General features: G+C 44.1%; 1 protein-coding gene across 3 annotated transcripts in view; it reads left to right on the top strand.

Annotated features, from left to right (window-relative positions):
- The first annotated feature begins 8,439 nt into the window (after positions 1-8,439).
- The window catches only part of Lars2 (leucyl-tRNA synthetase 2, mitochondrial), a 110,836-nt gene continuing 99,368 nt past the window's right edge, over positions 8,440-19,907 (top strand). Inside the window, exons 1-2 of one of the 3 annotated variants that reach the window (XM_075964030.1) lie at positions 8,440-9,023; positions 13,345-13,596. In XM_075964030.1, the coding sequence (XP_075820145.1) occupies positions 9,012-9,023; positions 13,345-13,596 (264 nt within the window). In that variant the 5' untranslated portion in view covers positions 8,440-9,011. The remainder of the gene's footprint in view (positions 9,024-13,344; positions 13,597-19,907) is intronic. The other 2 variants (XM_075964033.1, XM_075964031.1) reach the window with 2 other exon arrangements.

Raw genomic sequence — 19,907 nt, 5'->3', positions numbered from 1 at the left:
GTGATGGGTGTGGAAGGAGCAGCCTGTTATGGGTGGTGTCACCCCTCAGCAGTGTTCTGGGGTGTATAAGAAAACAGGCTGAGCAAACCTTGGGAAAATAAGGCAGTAAGCAATACTCCTCTATGGCTTCTGCTTCTCTTCCTGCCTTCAGGTTCCTGCCTTGTTTGAGTTCTTGCCAAGACTTTCTTCAGTGATGAACTGTGATATATAAGTATAAACCAGATTAATCTTCCCTCCCCAGTTTGTTTTTTCCTCATAGTGTCTTATCATAATGATAGCCTCTCAGTGCCCCCCATTTCTGCAAATTGATGGTGGTGACAGTCCCCAGAAAGTTGGATGATGGTTCTTTTGTTCTACCCAGAAGAAATCACGGCAGGCCTTGGGTATAATAGGAACTGTTCCTACAAGTGTTACAGCCCTCTGTTGGTCTTGCAAGTGTTACAGTCCTTTGTTCAGCCCTTGGGTATTAAGACCCTAAGCCTTTGGCAGTAACCAGGATTAGCTCTCTCCATGTTCTCCTATCATTTACTTCCACATCCTTTCTTCCTGGCTTGGTGGCCCTAGAATGGCTCAGTCTCTCCATCAGACGGTGACGGCCTGATCTCTTCCATAACTCAGTGGCTTGCTGTTGAGAGGACTCCGGATACCCACCTCTGAAACTGATAGCTGCTTGGGACCCAGTATGCTGCCCAGGTACTGGGTACCAGGCATGGTTGGGGTCACTCAGGTGTTAACATCCATTTTTGAGCAGTCACTAGGTGGGTCTGGTACTGGGCTAGTGGGTAACACCAAATGGTCTTAAGTCTAAGCCATGCCTGCAGGATCTTTATCAATTGGGCTGGCCGCATTCCAGGTAAAAATGTGCACTGAAGTGTATGTGGGCTTTTGCTTTTCTTTCTTTTCCTTCCCTTTCCTTTTCTTCTTTCCCTTCCTTTCCTTTTCCTTCTCTTCTTTTCTCTTCTTATCTCTTTTCTTTCGGAGACAGGGTTTCTTTGAGAGTATCCTTGACTGTCCTAGAACTAGCTCTATAGATCAGGCTGGCCTCGAACTCACAGACATCTGCCTGCCTTGGCCTCCTGAGTGCTGGATTTTCTTTTCTAAAAACAATCTTTTTGCACATGTCTATAAATGACCTCAAAAGAAACATGAATACTATCAATTTTGGAGTCACGCATCAACTTTAGCAAATAGATAGTCACAAATAAAGAATCTGTGATTAGCGGGAATCTATTGTAACTCTCTATGCAACAAGATCACACTCAGCTGGCATGATGCCACGTGCTTATAATCACAGCACTCAAGAGGCTGAGACTGGAGAATCTAGAATGTTCTGAGCAACATGGTGAGACTCTATCTCAAAAATATAAAACAAGGGCCAGCGAGATGGCTCAGTGGTGTCCTATCTGACAACCTGAGTTTGATTGCTAGGATTCACATGGTGGAAAGAAAAAACAGACTCCCAAAAGTTGTCCTCTGACCATCACATGCCATGGCAGGAACACCCGATACAAACAGTAAATAAATGTAGTAGTGATAAAGCCTAGAAGCTGTTGGAAGAGTGGGGGGAATGAAGGAGCCCCCAGATTGTGGAAGAGTGGGGGGAAAGAAGGAACACCTAGACTGGAGGATTATAACAGGTACAGGATGCTGTGGAGGAACATGAAAGATGCTTGAGAGAACAGGCAACATGACTTCTGTGTGGGAAGAGGGGAAAGGGCAGAGTCTATATCAGTTGAGTATGTGGGATAGCAGATAATTTCACTACAGTGAACAGAAATCTCGAGATGTGACTTAAATAAGAGTCCTTATTAGCTCTTGTCCTGGAAGCTCTAGGAACAATGTGTGTTTCAAGCAGAAATCGATTTGGCGATCATTTCATGGCAATCTTAGCAGGTTTCACATTCTGTTCTAGATGGGGGTGGGGAGGAGGGAAAGAGACCGGGTGGGAGAAGCAAGAGATACAAAAGACAGGGAGAGAGGCAGGAACACCTAGGTAAGAGAGGAACTGAGAAGGCAGGTTGGAGGCTATCGGGAGTCTGTTCTGCTATCATTGTGTGCCTAACCCCTGCTTTAAAGCCTGGTTGCTAGGATATTCATGGAACTATCTGAATGAACCACAGCAGGACCGAGTGAAGGATCACAGGATGGTGAGAAGTGAGGACATATGGATGGGAGGTATACAGTGGTCAAATATCTTAGAAAAGAAACATTGGGGGGGGGGCTGAAGAGATGGCTCAGAGGATAAGAGCACTGGCTGCTCTTCCAGAGGTCCTGAGTTCAATTCCCAGCAACCACATGGTGGCTCACAACCATCTCTAATGAGATCTGCCACCTGCTTCTGGCCTGCAGGCCTACATGGAGGTAGAATGTTGTGAAAGACTTTGAGGCACCTTAGCACTACTGCACCCCCCTTCCTGGGAACCAGGACCCTGGTAACCAACCACGCGTGCACGGGAGCTTTGAGTACTTTCCATCCCCATTGTAGTCTTTCTTCAATAGACCCGGACCCTGGAACTGGGGTGAGACGACCTGCAGGTGTTCCTCCTTGTAACCGCCATAACATTGATCAAGTAGAGTTAGCTGACCATTGTATGAACTAGTCAAAATAGTTGACAAATAATTTTTGGACTTTCCCTTTGATTCTGTACTACTCCCTCCCTGATTTTGTGGGTTTTTTTCCTTTAAAAGAGCTTGTAATAAACAAAGCAGGCGTCCTTCTCCTCTCCAGGCTGAGGGACCTCTTTATTCCTCTTGCTATTGCATCAACCGTGCTGTGAGTGTCTCTTGGGGTGACCTCCTCCTTGGTGGGGCTTTTGGGCCCAACAGTTGTATACATAATAAATAAATAAATAAATCTTAAAAAAAAGAAACATTGGAAGAAAGGATTTTTTTCCCATTCTTATTCTGTGGCAGTCTATTTTGGTACGGAGAAGGAGGCCATGCCATGAAGTTTGAAAAAGGACTAACCCTTGCGTCAAAAGAGCCCTGGTTCTGATTTAAGCCTCTTAACAGGGTGAATCATGAATTTTAACAGTGTTGATCAAATCACCTTGAAGAACTCCACTTCTTTATCTGGGAAAATCTGATAAACATGATGATGAGTCATGGTTACAGTCAAAACACATCTTAACAGCCAGGCGAGGTAGAGTATGCCTTTAATCCCAGCAATTGGGAGGCAAAGGCTGGTGAATCTCTGTGAGTTTGAGGCCAGACTGGTTTACACAGCGGTGCCAGCCAGGGCTACACAAAGAAAACCTGTCTCAAAACACCAAACCAAACCAAAACCAAAACCAAAACAACAAAAAAAACCTAAAACCATATTTTGACTTCCTTGTGGTCTACCTATAGTGAGAATTCCTTTAACTTTTTCCTCACCGATCTAGTTTCTCAGTGTTCCTCTCCTAAACCACATTATAATCTAGTTTTCTAACGAAAACGTCTGTGGGTTAAAATCACTATACCAGAGACCGGCAAGACGGCCTGAGTTGGAGCTCAGAAGCCGTGTAAAGGCAGAAGGAGAGAACCAAGCCCACAAAGTTGTCCTCTGGTCTCCACAGGAGTGCTGTGGCACACGACCCCTTCTCCCCACATCTCTCTATTATCAAAGACAATGGAGACAACCTGAGGCCCAGGCAGCCTCCCCTTCTGGTACCTGTTAACTGCCTGAGTTGAAGTTTCCACACAAAAGCCACACCTACTTGAAAGATTTTATAAGCTTGTTTGAATGATTGTGGGGAACTAGAATATAGAGAATTATCTTGGGCTGTCTCAGCCCCTGAACCAGCCTGTCTTATGTGTGACCTAATATTCTGTGACTATCAGGGGGAGTCCTTTGGGAATGTACAAACAGGCCCCTTACTTCCCATGTCCAGATGCCATCAGATAACATCCCAGGCCTATAGCAGGTTTCCCCACCTTACTGTAACCCACTCCTAGTGTTTCTTCTGGTATATTTGAAAATTGTCTTGGTCTTGGTTACTATGCTGGAATGTGATTTTTGGGATAATCTGGATCTGTGTTCCCTGACACAGTCACTCATATTTGGCTATAGAATAAATCACTTTTTATTTTCTTTGAGGTGAGACCTTTGTATTTTACATTTATTTATTTATTGCATTGTCAACTATCTCATAGCTCGGTCTAATATCTTCTGGCCTTTGTCTCATGGTTTTCTATATATTCTCTTTGGGCACAGTGGGGAGAAATTAGTAGCAACCTGCTTTTCTTTCCCAGTTTCCACTTCCTAATTTCTCATGGAATACAGGAAAAATGAGTGCTGGATTATGAGTCAAGACTCTGATAACAAGCAGAAGAGGAGAGGGGCTGCTTCACAGACCAAGGCAAAAGGGGAGAAACAAATATGCAAAAGGCAAGTTAGTCATTTCCAGGTTTCTTTCCTTGCAAGGCAGGGGTGGGCATCAGAGCAGAGGGAAATCATGGATTAGTTAACCCTGGATTATCTCAGGTTGCTTCTTTTGTGTGAAGATTAAAGCAGAGAGAAGGAATTTTATTATCAGCCCAGTTTCCCTGGGACTGTTGGGAAACCTGCCCATTCTTTCTCAAGTCCCAGTTTCTCAGTTCGACTCAAGAGCTTTGGTTTCAGCTTGGTGATCTGGAACTTTGGTGTGATGACTCCACCTGGCCTGGGACTGTTGAGAGGCTTAGAGCAGACTGATAGCTTCCAGTGGTTTTTATTTAATGATGGGGAATCATTCCCTGTGGAGTCTGCAGAGAGGAATGCTTTCATTTTCCAAATTTCCATAAAATACATATGCATACAATTTACCACTTTAACCATGAGAGGGAAGCAAAGAATTCCATCCCAGGCCCTTTTTACCTTTCCTTTTGAGACGGGGCTCATTAAGTTGTTCTGCCTCGGCTTCCCAAGTATCTGGAATTATAGGCATGTACCACCATTCCTGGCTTATTATAATTATTTTTCCATTTTGCATTGCATTTTTCAGAAAAGGTCTTGCTATATAGCCTTAGCTGGTAATCTTCCTGCCTTAACCTCAGAACTATTTGAAATACAAGTATGTACTACTGTGCCCGGCTTCCTTTTCTTAAAAAAGAAAAAAAAATATCTAACACTCTGCACAGCTAGCAGCTTGTCTCTTTTATTTAATAATGTATCTTTGCAACATGATCTTTAAGAGTGAAAGGATTTACTTTCATGCCACTGTCTTTGATGTAAAAATAGCTACTTTTCAGAAAAGCAAGTGACTTTTAGGAAAATTCCACTTGAAATAAGCTTCGAAAAATGTCAATGTTAACTTTACTTCATAAGAGGACAGAGCCGTTTTGAAGGAGAATAAAGATGGAGGTTACATGTCCTTTTATGAGAAAAAGGCATTCTGGTTATGTATGAATGAGGGCATTAGGAGGGACAGACCTTCTCTTCCCCTCTATTCCCCTAGACCCAATCCCCCAGTCTCCTCCCTAGCACAGCAACAGAACACCAGCTGCAGCCTTCCTTCCCCTTGCCCGCATCTCCTGTGGGTCCCACAGACCATCCTTTCCTAACCTCCCACCCAGACTCATCACTGTTTCCCTGCCTCTGTACCCAGCAGGTACCCCCTGATAAACCACAGGCCATCCGTGCCAGAAAACCAGGAAGGCTGATAAACCACAGATCTTCTCCTCTCTCTGTTCTTCCAGACCCAATCTCCCCAGTCCCTAGCACTGAAACAACACCAGCTGTAGCCCTCTCTCACTCCTGCCCACATCTCCTGTGGATCCCACAAACCACCCCTTCTAACCACCCTTGTGGCTTTGTCCCAGATCCCAACACCAATAGGTAACCCCTGCTAACCCAAGGGCTGCTTTTACCAGGGCAACAAAGTAGGCTGAAGGCAGGCCCATTCCTCTCTTACTGCTCTTGAGATCTGACCCTTCCCCCCAGTCTCACCCCCAGGTCCTCTGGAAGAGCAGTCAGCACTTTAAACTGCTGAGCCAGTCCAAGAATCAATTTTTATAATTTTATAAAAAAAGAGTGGTAAGTTCATCTGCTGGGCAGTGCTTCCATGGTAACCTTACATTAAGCACCCCATCTTGGTGGTAGAGGGGTCAAGCAATCTGGGTTGAAGTCCTGGCTCTCCCATGTGCTAGGTATATGACCTCAGGAAAGCCGTGCTCCATCATCTTCAAAGTGAGGGGATTAGGTTGCAAGTTATATTCTTGCATTTTCCAACTTGGGAACAGATACCAATATGACAGGCTGAAGACTAGTGTTTGTTCTTTTGGTTTTGGTTTTATTTTTTTGTAGGTGGACCTTTTCTGTGTCACCAGCCAGTTCCCAAATCCCAACCCAGAGACTTATTATTAGCGATAAAAGTGTGATTGATAGTTTAGGCTTGTTTTTTAACTAGCTCTTATAACTTAAATTAACCCATTTCTGTTAATCCACGTATTGCCACGTGGCTCGTAGTTTTACCTGTCCTCCAGCATGTCTTGCTTACTCCGTGTCTCCTGGTGACCCCACCGTCTTTTTCCCAGCATCCTCTGTGTCTGGCTGTCCTGCCTATATCTTCTGCCTAGCTAATGGCCACTTAACTTTTTTAAAGTTAAGTTAAACCAATAAAAAAGCACCTTGGAAAAGACACATTGACATATCTTCACAGTATACGAAAAATTATTCCACAACAATTTTTAGACAAGGTTTTACTATGTTGCCCAAACTAGCCTGACACTCATTGTGTAACTCAGGTTGGCTTTTAACTCAAGGCAATCCTTCTGCCTTAATCTCTTGACTACTGGGATTTCAAGAGTGAGACACCAAATTTTGCTTTTTTTTTTTTAAGTTTTTGAGACAAGGCCTTGCTTTGTAGCTCAGGCTGGACTTGATCCAGGCTTTCTTGTCTCAACTTCCTAAGGGCTGACATTTCAGGTTTTTTTGAAACACACACAGATCCCAGATTTGAATCCCAAATCTTTCATTAATTTGAGTCATGGCCTTGGGCAAGACAATCAGTTCCCTTGGCTTCGGTTTTCCTGATCATTGTTGTTTTGAGAAAGGTTCTCATGTAGCCAAGGCTGGTCTGGAACTGTATAGGGAAGGGTTGCCTTGCATTTCTGATCCTCTTGTCTCCACATCCCAAGTGCTGAGATTACAGGCTTGTACGACCACAAGTAGTCATGCAGTGCTAGGTATGAACCCAGGGCTTTGTGCTTCTTGGCAAAGCACGTCACCCACTGAGCCTCATCCCCATCCCTGAGCCTCATCCCCATCCCTGAGCCTCTGGTTATATATTTGTAAACTGAGAAAGCTGCATTAGTGCTCAAAATCTCTCACATTCCAGTACAGTGAATCGCAGGCTTGAGCTCAGACTTTAACGTTGTGACTCCTTTTAAAATGCAGGCTCTGAAACAGGTTCCCAGAGTGGAACCTGAGATTCTTATTTGTGGTTGGTTTCCGGGTAAGGTTTGATAGTGTTCTAGAATAAAACGGCGTTTCAAGCTTTCAGGTAACAGGAAACTGTTTTGTTTGTTTGTTTGTTTTTGGTGTTTGTTTTTTTTTGTTTGTTTGTTTTCAGTCTTGGGAATGGATAAAAGGTCCCGGTGTGTCCCTGGGTGGCACCCAGAATGTAAAGTTTTATTCTGCAGGAGTGTGCACACTTGCTGGCCTCCCTATGGACTCCACTCATCTATGTAAGAAAGCTGAGATGGAGACTACGTGGTGATGGGATGGATTGTTTATGGAGTTACAGCTGACGTCAGCCCTGAAGGAAAAGATGGCTCTCAGACATTGTTTTTGGCTCTACTGGACATCAATCATTTTGCGATATCAAATATCAGTATTCTGGATTTCTCAATGTGTTCTTAGAACTCTCCCTTAAAAAGACAGAATTTCACCATTGCTCCTTTGAAATTCCTTAATTATAGACAGGCCAGAAGTGCTTGCTGCGATGTGTGCAGGGTGATGGGGCACATTAAACTCCTAAGCAAAGTGTTCATTTAGGCAGCTTGTTTTCCTGTCTGCCAGTATACTTCACTCCTACTCTCCTCTGGGCTAGGCAATTCTCCTCCTGGACCTACATCATCTGATATGATGGATGGAAGAGCTTCAAACATCACCAGGCCCACAATGGATCAAAAAGTCGGACAGATCAGCTCAGTGGGCAGCTTCTGCGGCGCTAAGGTTCAAGCCCTGACCGTGAACCACTCCAGATCTCTTTTTTACCACCTGACGCCTTTTTCCTTTAGCATCTCCCCCGTTTCTGTTACAATTGTAATAACACGACTACCAGATAAGAAGAATTTGTACAGTCAGGAAAGCCTGCACAGTGGACGAGCCCGGGGTGGGGCGGGGCGGGCCAGGGGGGCGGGCCAAGAGGGGCGGGTCCGGGGCGGGGCCTGCCTGGGGGAGGAGCCAGCGCCTCCGTTCTGACATCGCGCTCTTCCTCCCTGGCTCCACCTCTCCTGTCTGTGTCCGCGGCCTCCGCTTCTTATAAAGTTGTTGTTCTGCCAACATGGCGGCGCCCATAGTGACTCGCGGGGCTTCGTTCGTGTAATGCAGAAGGGAGCTGCAGGCCAGAGCCTGTGAGCAGGTAACCCCCAGCCGGAGGACGAGAGGCAGGCCCTGCTTAGCCCCAGTCGCTAGGAGCAGGAGGTGAAGGTGCGGACTGGCCCCGGCAGTCCCTGAACCTTGCAGTTTTCCAAGCCCGGAAAAGCTTCGAAATTCTAGTATTCAGGTTCTTTCAGCCTTGGACCCTGTTGACAGCTCCGGACTTCTGCTCGGAGAAACGCACATCTTCACACGACTTTATATTTGAATTTTCCTGTACTCCTCGCCTAACCCGGGTCCCTAGATCTTCGCTCCGGAGTTGAGGGTTTGGACCCAGTCAAAGATCATGCAGTAGAACATCTGGGGGCAGGTCCTCAGAAGTCATCTGGATCTACCACTTGGCTCACAACTTTAGAGAACGCGGAGTGACAGATCGGAACTAACTTGCCTGAGGTCCTGCAGGAAATTAGAATTAGCATCTGCTTTTTAACATTGTGTTTTGCAAGACATGTTTGTTGGGGTGAGGTGTATGTTTACTTATTTATTTTGTTTCTTTGATTCCAGGTCTTGCTGTGTATTCCAAGTTGTTCTAAGCTTGATAGGTAGCCCAGGGTGGTCTTGGACTTAGAATCAGCCTTCCTGCTCAGCCTTCTGAGTGTTGGGATCATGGGCATGCACCCACCTTCCTGACCTGACTTGATTTCCTCCGATTTTTGGAAACTGTTTTATGAAGCTGGCCTCGAACCCTGTAATCCTCCTGCCTCTGCCTCTAATTAGGTTTCTTGCATATTCTTTTGGGAGCACATGGGTGTTCTATGTGCTTCTCCTTTGTCTTCTAGTTCTTCACCTGTTTCCTACTATTGCTTTAGGTTTCCATACTTATGGTCATCATTTTGGGCCCATTTCTCAGGTCCCTCATATTCTCAGTTACTTTAACCTTAAGCCCCACTTAAAACCAGATCAGGTCAGGGCTGAATTGAAAGAGGTGTCCTGGGGGAAGGGGCAATGCTTTGGAAAGACAGAAGAGATAACATTTCAGCAAGTAAAGAAATAAGATGAGCTAGCTCTAAGGAAGAAAGGGTCCAAGCTGTAAGTGTGAGATGTGAGTCACACTTTTTCCATTCACTGTATCCACAACCACCCTCTGCTAAAACAGCTGCTCTTGATGCCAGGAAAAGGCAGTGCCTATTAGGACTTAAATGGAGAGGAACTTGAAGTGACCCAGAACTATGCATAGGCAGTAAGAGAAGAAAATAGGGTTGGAACTTAGAAGTCTCATAGGCACAAGTACAGACATTTGTTTCTAGTATGTTCTAATGGATAAGAATCTGAGGGTGATCTCAGGTAAGAATGCTAGTTTGCACAGCTGGAGACAGAACCAGTGGCCTCAAATGTTACCAGAGAATTACTTTACCACTCACTACGCTGTATCCCAGTATTTACTGTATTTATTTGTTTTATTTTGTTTTTTGTGTTGGGAATTGAACCCAAGGATATGCTGAACATCTGTTTTATATATCTAACCCTTGGATTTTCTTAACAAATTTGTTTTGCTTAAGGTTTATTTTTAATTATGTGTCTGTGCGTGTATATATGTGCACATGTGTGTGGGTTCTTATGGAGCCCAGAGGCTTCAGATCTCCCTGAAGCTGGAGTCATAGGCAGTTATGAGCCACCCACTGTGGGTGATGGAACCAAACTAGGATCCTAGCAAGAGCAGTGTGTTCTCTTACCTGCTGGGCAATCTCTCCTGCCCCTTGTTTGTTTAAAGGCAGGGTCTCATCGCTTAACCCAAGCTAGGAGTTCAAGGTCATCCTTGTCTTCCACGCTAGTTCAAGATCAGCCTGGGCAACATGAAATATTGTCTCAAATTCACACTTTTCCCTGAGACACTGGGATTTATGCCAGTTTATGGTTTGAGGTGGAGCTCTAATTTACATTTTTCTCAAATACATTGAATAATCAGTCATTTTCAGAGTCAGCTGTGGTGGCACACATGTAATCCCAGCACTGAGGAGGCTGAGGCAGAAGAATAGAGAATTGGGGGACAGGCTGGGCCATAGCGTGAGATCCTGTTATTTTTAATTTTTTGGATGTACATATGTACATACACACATGCACACATATAGAGTCCAGAGGTCAATTTTAGGGTTTTTAAATTTTAATTTAATTAATCTTATATGTATTATTTTATTAATGTGTATATGTGTGTGCATGAGTTTATATATCTTTGTGATATGTGTGCAGGAACCCTTGGAAGTTAGAAGAGAAATTGGATCCCTTGAACTGGAGTTGTAGATGGTTGTGAGCTGCCTGTCAGTGCTCTGTAGGATCTGTAGGAGCTCCTATACAACAAGCCATCTCTCCAGCCCCCTGTGTTAGGCATCTTTTATCTCTCTCTCTCTACGTTAGTGTTTCAATAGGGTCTCTCACTCAAACTGGAGCTCAGTGATCAACTAACCTGGCTGGTCAGCAGGCTCTAGAGGTCCCCCTATTTCCATAGTCCCCACCCCCCAGTGCTGGGATACAAACATATGTGCTGTCATACCTGTAGGAATTTTTACATGGGTGCTGGGTTTCTGAATTTAGGTCCTCATGGTGATGCAGCAAGCGCTGTACCCACTGAGTCACCCACACCACAGAGACAGTTCCCTATTACTTCCTAATCTGCATGCAATGTTTTCTTTATGAACTTGAATTGCATTTATTTATTTGTTTGTGGGCACATGTGCCATGGATTCTCTTCTCCACCATATGAGTCCTAGGGATCAGGTTTGGTGGCAGGAGCCTTTACTGGCTAAGCCGTTTTACCAGCCCTCGTTATGAGCTTTAAATTCTTGTATATACTTGGATCTGGTTTAATGTTTTCTAGTTCACTGCTGTAAGCAGAGAAGTTATTAGAGAGCCCGATGTGATGCAAAGCTTACTATTCAGCCAGCAGAGTGTCACTGCGCCTTCCTATTGCTCTTGTTGTGAATATTCTTTGGCGTTTTATCCACATGATGGGTAATCATCAAATCCCAAACTGCAGCAAACCGGTTCAGGTCAATCTGTATTTTATTATCCTGTTCCTGTTTATGAAAGAGAATAGTCCAAATATTTCCCTTATATGCCATCTAGGAAAGAAATGTCAGATGTCTGTTTAGGTGCCTTTGGCTTATAGTGGGTTCAGAATAGTGAGAAAACCATAAAATAGGGCTGGAGAGATGGCCCAGCTGTAAAACGCTAGGCTCATAACCAAATATGGAAGAAAACCATAGAATCTCTGACTCAACACATAGTTCTAATAATATAGAAGTCTAAGTCTTAAAAGGAATTGTAAGTGCCCTCCCTATATAAAGTTGGCCATACAGAATTGCTAATAGTTAGGCAGCTGTATGTAGTTCACTCTAGTTCCTCAATAGTCATATTTACCTATTTAAAAATACTCAAACCTCACTGATAGGGGAATCTTCCCTGCTCCAGTGTGTCACGCTTTTAGGGGTTAAAAATAGTAGGAATTGGTGTGTCAAGAACTTGGGCAAACAATGCCAGTGCTCCAGTGCCATGTCGTGTTGAGCGTGAATTCCCTTTTTAAAGCCTGTAGTAACCCTCCTGGCATGGCAACGTTTGATCCAGTGCCTTCATGTAACAGGCTAAACCCTAGCAGATATGGGAAGGATTTTGAGATAACCAGGTGATTAACACCAGTTTAGGATGCCAGCTTTCCTTATGTCTCTCTTGTTTTCGAAAGGTCGTTTTACCACCCTGTTGCTATTATGCAAGATGGCAGAAAGTTTTAGATGTTTAGTACTACATCCTAAATATTTGGTGAACTCTCACCTCAGCCCCTTAGAAGTTCTTTATCAAGGCCATTTCTGCCATTCACCTGAGGAGAAAACCAACAAAATATCAGAATTAAAATTTGAACCCCAGGTGGTTATACTGCTGGACGGTGTTTTAGTCCAAAGAGTTCTATGACAATGCTGCTGCGTGTTAGGTCACGTGTTTATCTGTGTCTTTCGTGCTTCTTCTCTGTATAGTTGTTATGTCACATGTTCATCTGTGTCTTACCTGCTTCTCCTCTGTGTAGTTAGTTGTTATGATGTCACGTGTTCATCTGTGTCTTACCTGCTTCTCCTCTGTGTAGTTAGTTGCTGTGAAAGAAGGCACTTTGTTTTATGATTTTACTTGCTAGAGATGGGTCCCAGGGCTTCAAACATGCTAAGCATGTACTCTGTCTTTTCAGCCTGGGACTCCTTGTTGCTGTATCTGTAGTGCTTGGAACAGTGTGTGGACCTAATATAATGAAAAATGTTAACTTAGTTCAGAATTTTTGGGAGACCTGTGTTCAGATCTCTTCTCTTATTTGAGCTCAAGGCTAAGACAAGGTGTTCTTAGAGTTCTTGGGTTCAGACAACAGCAGTTGAGAGACTCTAGCGGGAGGAGCTCCCTCTCCTCCCATGCTGACAGCAAGTTCTGTTGCAACTTGTCTTTGTGATGGACTTCCTCTGTTTCTGTGAGTGTTTTGTATCTTTGGCATTTGGAGCATGGATTGCCTTTATGTTTTCCAATAAGAAGTTTGTGTCTAATTCAAGAGAACTTCTAAAATGTTCTGCTAGGAAGTTGTGTACAGAGAGACCTGAAATAATCACACAGAAACTATATTAATTAAAGTGTTGCTTGTCCTATTAGCTCAGGCTTCTTATTAACTAACTCTTACATCTTTAACTCATTACTATTATTTTGTATTTTACCACGAAGCCGTGGTTTACCAGTAAGGTTCCAGGGCGTCTGTCTCCTTCTGCAGCTACATGCGCACCTCTCTGACTCTGCCTTCTTTTCTCGGCCCTCTTTTCTAGGGTCTTCCTTCCTGGAGAATGGCATCATCTTGTCAGAGGCTGAGTTTTTATGCCTCTCTTCTGAAAAGGCAGCTCATTTGTGGGCCACCTGTCATCCCGTGGGAAAGAAGAATAACTCCAGGGTGTGCCAGAAGTATTTACAGTGCCACAGGGAAGTGGACGAAGGAGTACACCCTGCAGACAAGGAAGGATGTTGAGAAGTGGTGGCATCAACAGATAAAGGAGCAGGCATCCAGGATCTCAGAAGAAGACGTGAGTGTGCTGAGAGGGCAGATACACAGCTGCTTCCCTTGTTGGTGTTGCCAGTTGAGGGAGGAAGAGTTTGTTATGGTTTACAGTTTGAGGGAGTAAAGTCCATCATGGCACGACAGGGCAGGTATGGCAGTCTGGCAAGAATGTGAGGTGGCCGGTCACATGTGTTAGGAGGAAGGGGGACTAGGCTGTAGAACCTCAAGGCTCACCTCTACTGACCCACTTCCTCCAGAAAGGCTCTTCCTCCTAATGCTTCCACAACTTTCCCAAATGGCCCCACCAGCCGAGGGACAAGTGTGCAGACGCATGGTCCTGCGGAGGACATTGCACATTTAAGCCATATCAGTAGAGGAACTACGGACTTGACTCTGGGCTCACACTATTTGGTTTAGGGTAAGTTACTAAGGGTGTGACGTTAAACCACATTATTGAGTCTTTCTGTGCTTTCGTTTTCTTATCTGAAGTGGAGGGTGATAATAGCACCCCCCTGGCTCCCAGGAGGATTGTTGAGGGGAGTGAAGGAGGAGATCAAGGTTAAGGCATAAAATCCTTTCCAGTGTGGTGGTTGTGTCCATGTTAGTATTGTACATGGTTGTGTGACAGGCAGTCCCATAGTAGATATTCTGGGATGCTTTGATTGGGGGACACTGAACAAAACAGAAGTATTAGCAGGTGCTGGGTCCTTTTTGGTTTTTGTGTTAGGATGGCACCTGTGGATCTAACAGGTCATATGTGAAATTACAGGACAGGCCTGTGACTCTGTCAGGAGGTTATATGAGGTGAGAAGTATCAGCCCCTTTCTGCTCCAGACGTGGCCTATAGCCTGCTCTGTCACTTGAGTGTCATGGCCATGGGAGGGAGGCCAGCCTGTTCTTTGGTGTGATCTAAAGTTGGGTCCAGCCTTGCAGCATCTCAGTGGATTCATGGACCTTGGCTTCTGGTCCCAGTCCTTTGCCCAAATCAGTTGTATCATGCCTTTAGCTGCCATTAATGTCTCTGGGATATCATATGTCTCCTGTTGTAGTTAGACCAGAGAAAATACTAGAAGACTGTTTTATTAATGTCCTATGTCTCCTGTTGTAGTTAGACCAGAGAAAATACTAGAAGATTATTTTATTGATGTCCTATGTCTCCTGTTGTAGTTAGACCAGAGAAAATACTAGAAGACTGTTTTATTGATGTCCTATGTCTCCTGTTGTAATTAGACCAGAGAAAATACTAGAAGACTGTTTTATTGATGTCCTATGACTCCTGTTGTAATTAGACTAGAGAAAATACTAGAAGACTGTTTTATTGATGTCCTATGTCTCCTGTTGTAATTAGACTAGAGAAAATACTAGAAGACTGTTTTATTGATATCTTGACTATCCCTTTGTAATAGTAGCAACCTGACAGTAGAGGTGTTGGTGGAAATATTTAGGTGGGGCCAGGGACAAAAAGCTGGGTTGTCCTTGCAGCTGACACTGTATTGGGTTTGTCTTTTCTGTCTCGTGGTTCTCTCTGGAGTCACACTCATTCCTTCTGTGAGGGTGGGAACTGTTTCTATCCAACTGGAGAGTAGATATGACACTGACTTTGACATTGCTTGGACAGATCTGGAGTTAAGAGAGATATAGTATATAACAACAATATGAACACTAAAAAGGAAAATTGAGTAATTTACAATGAAAACTTGGCCATTCCCCTAAGCCCCATGGTTCTTGGCTCCTCGCATTGTTTGTTTTGAAAATCAAATGAGAAAATGTGTCTGGACATTTCTTAAGCTGAAGACTTCTACACTGAAGTGTTATATAAATAATAAATAAATAAATAAATAAATAATAACACAGCATAGAAAATCGTGTGCTATTTTACCAGCGACCGAGAAGCTGACTGAACACTGCTGGATATGAAGCTTTAGCGTTCACCTCACATTGGTATTATGTACATTTGAGATCCACCCAAGTGAGCGTTTAGAAGCCAGGCGTCTTGCCATCATCATCAAACCACCATTAAAAAGCAAAACAAAGCCAGGAGTTGGTGGCACATGCCTTTAATCCTACCACTTGAGAGGCAGAGGCCGGTAGATCTCTGAGTTCAAGGCCAGCCTCATCTACAGAGCAAGTGACAGGACTGGCTCTAAAGCTACACAGAGAAAAGCTCTGAAAAACAAAAACAAAAAAACCCAAAAGGACCAACTTCCACTTAGTGAGCATTTTACCATGTACCACTTCCATTGGTTGAGTTTCTTAATATCAGAACAGCCTTAAGAGTAGGCATTGTCTTCACCTGTGGGGTTAAAACACTGAAGCCCGGGTAATGCATCAAGCTGGGATCCTCCCAGCCCCCTGAGAGCCTTGCTGTCCAGAAACTCTGAATCAGTCATCAGTGGAGAATAGACTGAGCCCAGGAAGGCTTGGGGATTTTGTCTGAGGCCTCACATCTCATGGCAAAGTGAGGGTGGGAACTGGAGGCCTTGCATGCCAGTGGGGGCTCTGTTACAGCTTTAGAGTACTGGCCCCAGAGAGGCAGAAGTCGTGTTCTAATCGCAGTCTGATGGAACTATGGGACCAGCTTTTAGAAGCCATCCTCTTCCCACTGCCGGCATTCGTACTTTCTCTTAAAGGCTTGAATTCCTGCACTTTTATGTAATTATGAAAATTTCCCTTTCAGTCAGGTTCCTACTCAATTATAACACAAATTCCTGTCATTTCGCCTCTCTTTTCCACCTCCAGATGATAGAACTCGTTTCATTGTCACAGAGGAAAATGACTTAATTCACAGAGAAAAGCACAAGGCAGGGACAGGCAGCAGGCTGAATAGATTTTCTGCAAAACAAAAATGTTCACGAGGATCAAGGCTTGGTAGCATTGCTTTTCTGCTTATCTCTTAACTCAGGTTTGGAGTTCATCTTAGCTAGTCTATGATGAAGTATTTGATGTTGTCATTAATTTAATCTTCATTGAACAAGCATACGATAAAGGAAAGGCTAGTGAAGAAGCTGTATGTAGGAAATGTTTGAGCAAGGTTGATAATTAATATGATGTAATAAATAGTATAAGAAGATATGGTGATTATAACAAAATAAAATTGCTTTACATAATAACTTGAAAGTCAGAAACTAGAAATAGGCCAGGTGTGGCCTGTAGTCTTAGCACTCAAGAAGCCTGAGGCTAGCCTGGGCTACAAAACAAGAGCATGTCCCAGAAAGCAAAAAACCCTACAAATAATTTATGTCAAAGATTTAGTTACTTTTCTAACTCCTATGGAGCGTGATTACCGTCTTTTCCTGTAGCACTCAAGATTCCAAGGAAAAGCCATGGGGGTCTAACCCATTGCTGGTAGGAGACGATTCAGTAAAGGAAACAGTTTTATTTTTGCACTTAGTAGAAATTGGGGTGTTTCACCTTTCATAAGAACTCGTTTACAAGGGGAAAGGATTTTCTCTCGCTCACCTTTTCTTCTCCCCAGTGCCAAGGGTGAAGCCATTACCTTGTGCAGGCTGGACAAGCACTGTATCAAGGAACTAAACCACTGGGCTGACCTAGTCTAGGCAAGCACTGTATCAAGGAACTAAACCACTGGGCTGATCTAGTCTAGACAAGTACTGTATCAAAGAACTAAACCACTGGGCTGACCTAGTCTAGGCAAGTACTGTGTCCTGGAACTAAACCACTGGGCTGACCTAGTCTAGACAAGTACTGTGTCCTGGAACTAAACCACTGGGCTGACCTAGTCTAGGCAAGTACTGTGTCCTGGAACTAAACCACGGGGCTGACCTAGTCTAGGCAAGTACTGTGTCCTGGAACTAAACCACAGGGCTGACCTAGTCTTAAAAACAGCGAGGTCCCTGAGTATACACCAGCCTGACTCGGGAGCTCCTCACTCTGAGATCTTCTATTCCCTGCTTATTTAAATCATTATTCTTCCAGCAGTGCAGAGGATGCTTTAGTTTTGTATTCTCCAGATTCTGATAAAAACTAAAAAGTGTTTCTTTCTCTGGGTGGTGGTGCTTACTTCCCCCTTTCATTTCTAGAGGACAGACAGGACAGAAAAAAGTTGTGCTTTAGTGGTTTTCTTTTCGGAGGGGGCAGTGGTTAGCTGTTGTTTGTGGTTTTGCTAAGGATTTAAAACCTTTGCTGAAGTTTAAAAACTTGGCAAGAAACTGGACACAACATGGTGATGTTCACCTGTAATCCCAGTACTCTGGAGGCAGAGACAGGAGGATTGTTGCTACTTTGAGGCCAAACTGTGCTACATAGCAAAATTCTGCCCTCCCCAACCAACCAACCAACCAACCAACCAACCAACCAACCAACCAACCAACCAATCAACCAACCAACTAATCCAACAAACAAACAAACAAAACACCCTCTTTGCTGCTTCCCTGATTCAAGTTGTGTATTAGTTATTTTTGTTGCTGTGATCAAATATCAGGCAGAAACAACAGAAGGAAGGGTTCATTTTGGCTCACAGTTTTGGAGCATACAGTCTTGGGGGGGAAAGGCAGCTGGTCACATGGTATCTATAGTAAGCAAGCTATACTGTTCGCTGCTGCTCATCTTCCTGTCTTTTTCAGTTCACAGACATGAGCCCATGGAACAGAACTAATCACAGTTAGGCTGGGTCCTCAGTTAACTTCTGTTGGCTAACATGCCCTGACTTTGCTAGAACCTGTCAGGTTAATCGTTGTTTGTTTGTTTTGTTTTTGGAGAGAGGTGTTCTCAGTGTAGCCCCGACTGTCCTGGAACTCACTTTGTAGACCAGACTGTCCTTGAACTTACAGAGATTCACTTGTCTTTGCCCCCCTGCCCAGTGCTAGGATTAAAGGCCGCCCCTGCTCAGCAACAGTTGGTATCATCAACAGTTAGAAGTTGGTGCTGTGCATCATCAGTTGTGCAAATACGTGCCAACAGTGTCAAAACATCACCTTCCACACAGACACAGAGGGCTGTGAATTTCTGTCTGTGTTTGTTTTCATTGCTTTGAGAGAAGTAAAGTCTTGATGCTTCCTAAAGCTCAAGGAAGAAGCAGACACCAGAAAGAGAGAGCCAGAAGGCCAAAATTAACAATAGTCTGACAGTAGATGCCCCATCCTCATTGACCACCAGCTGCAGTTACCTGTCACTTTTCCAGATGCCCCATGGCAGGATTTGAGGCTTGGTTAGGGGACCTCCAGTTACCTGGACAGTATTTGTAAAGTCTGCTGGGGGACGGCTATGCCTTTGTTAGAAGGTGCTTTCCCCAAGGCCGGCAAGCAGTCATTTAAGAATTAGTTATAGCTGTCCTGATGGGTGGCGGGGTGATGAGTATAGAGATGACACAAATCCTTGCGGTTATGCATGAACTGCAGTGATGTAATACTTGCGGTTATGCATGAACTGCAGTGATGTAATCCTTGCGGTTATGCATGAACTGCAGTGATGTAATACTTGTGGTTATGAATGAACTGCAGTGATGTAATCCTTGCGGTTATGCATGAACTGCAGTGATGTAATCCTTGCGGTTATGCATGAACTGCAGTGATGTAATACTTGCGGTTATGAATGAACTGCAGTGATGTAATACTTGCGGTTATGAATGAACTGCAGTGATGTAATACTTGCGGTTATGAATGAACTGCAGTGATGTAATCCTTGCGGTTATGCATGAACTGCAGTGATGTAATACTTGCGGTTATGAATGAACTGCAGTGATGTAATACTTGCGGTTATGAATGAACTGCAGTGATGTAATACTTGCGGTTATGCATGAACTGCAGTGATGTAATACTTGCGGTTATGCATGAACTGCAGTGATGTAATACTTGCGGTTATGCATGAACTGCAGTGATGTAATACTTGCGGTTATGCATGAACTGCAGTGATGTAATACTTGCGGTTATGCATGAACTGCAGTGATGTAATACTTGCGGTTATGAATGAACTGCAGTGATGCAGCTCTCACCTACTATGTGTGAGGTCCCAGGTCTATGCTCAGCACTGCAGAATTTCTGAAAAGCCCCAAAAGTACCAGGTCTCCCAAAGTAACCAGCTCTGTGACTAGACCCGTTCTGTTGGGACCTTGTTCTCTGACGTACACAAACTCTTGACAGCATTTGCCATCCTACCAGTGGAAGGTTGAGGTGCCCAGAGGCAGTGACTTCATTACCCTGTCCTGTCTTCATTCTAGCCAGATGTGTAGATTTCCTGTGTTTTTCATGCCACAGCTGCTGGAAGCTGGAGAATCATATGACCCTGATCTGTGTTTGCCTATTTATCACCTCTGGGAAACAACCAGTGGTGTTCCTTTCATGGTTGATTTCATCATGGTTTTCCACTTTAGCCTTTTCT

Source organism: Microtus pennsylvanicus, chromosome 3 (assembly GCF_037038515.1).
Source record: "Microtus pennsylvanicus isolate mMicPen1 chromosome 3, mMicPen1.hap1, whole genome shotgun sequence".
Lineage (NCBI taxonomy): Eukaryota > Metazoa > Chordata > Mammalia > Rodentia > Cricetidae > Microtus > Microtus pennsylvanicus.
Note: the sequence above shows the minus strand (reverse complement) of the source record. Positions and strands in the feature narration are given on the sequence as shown.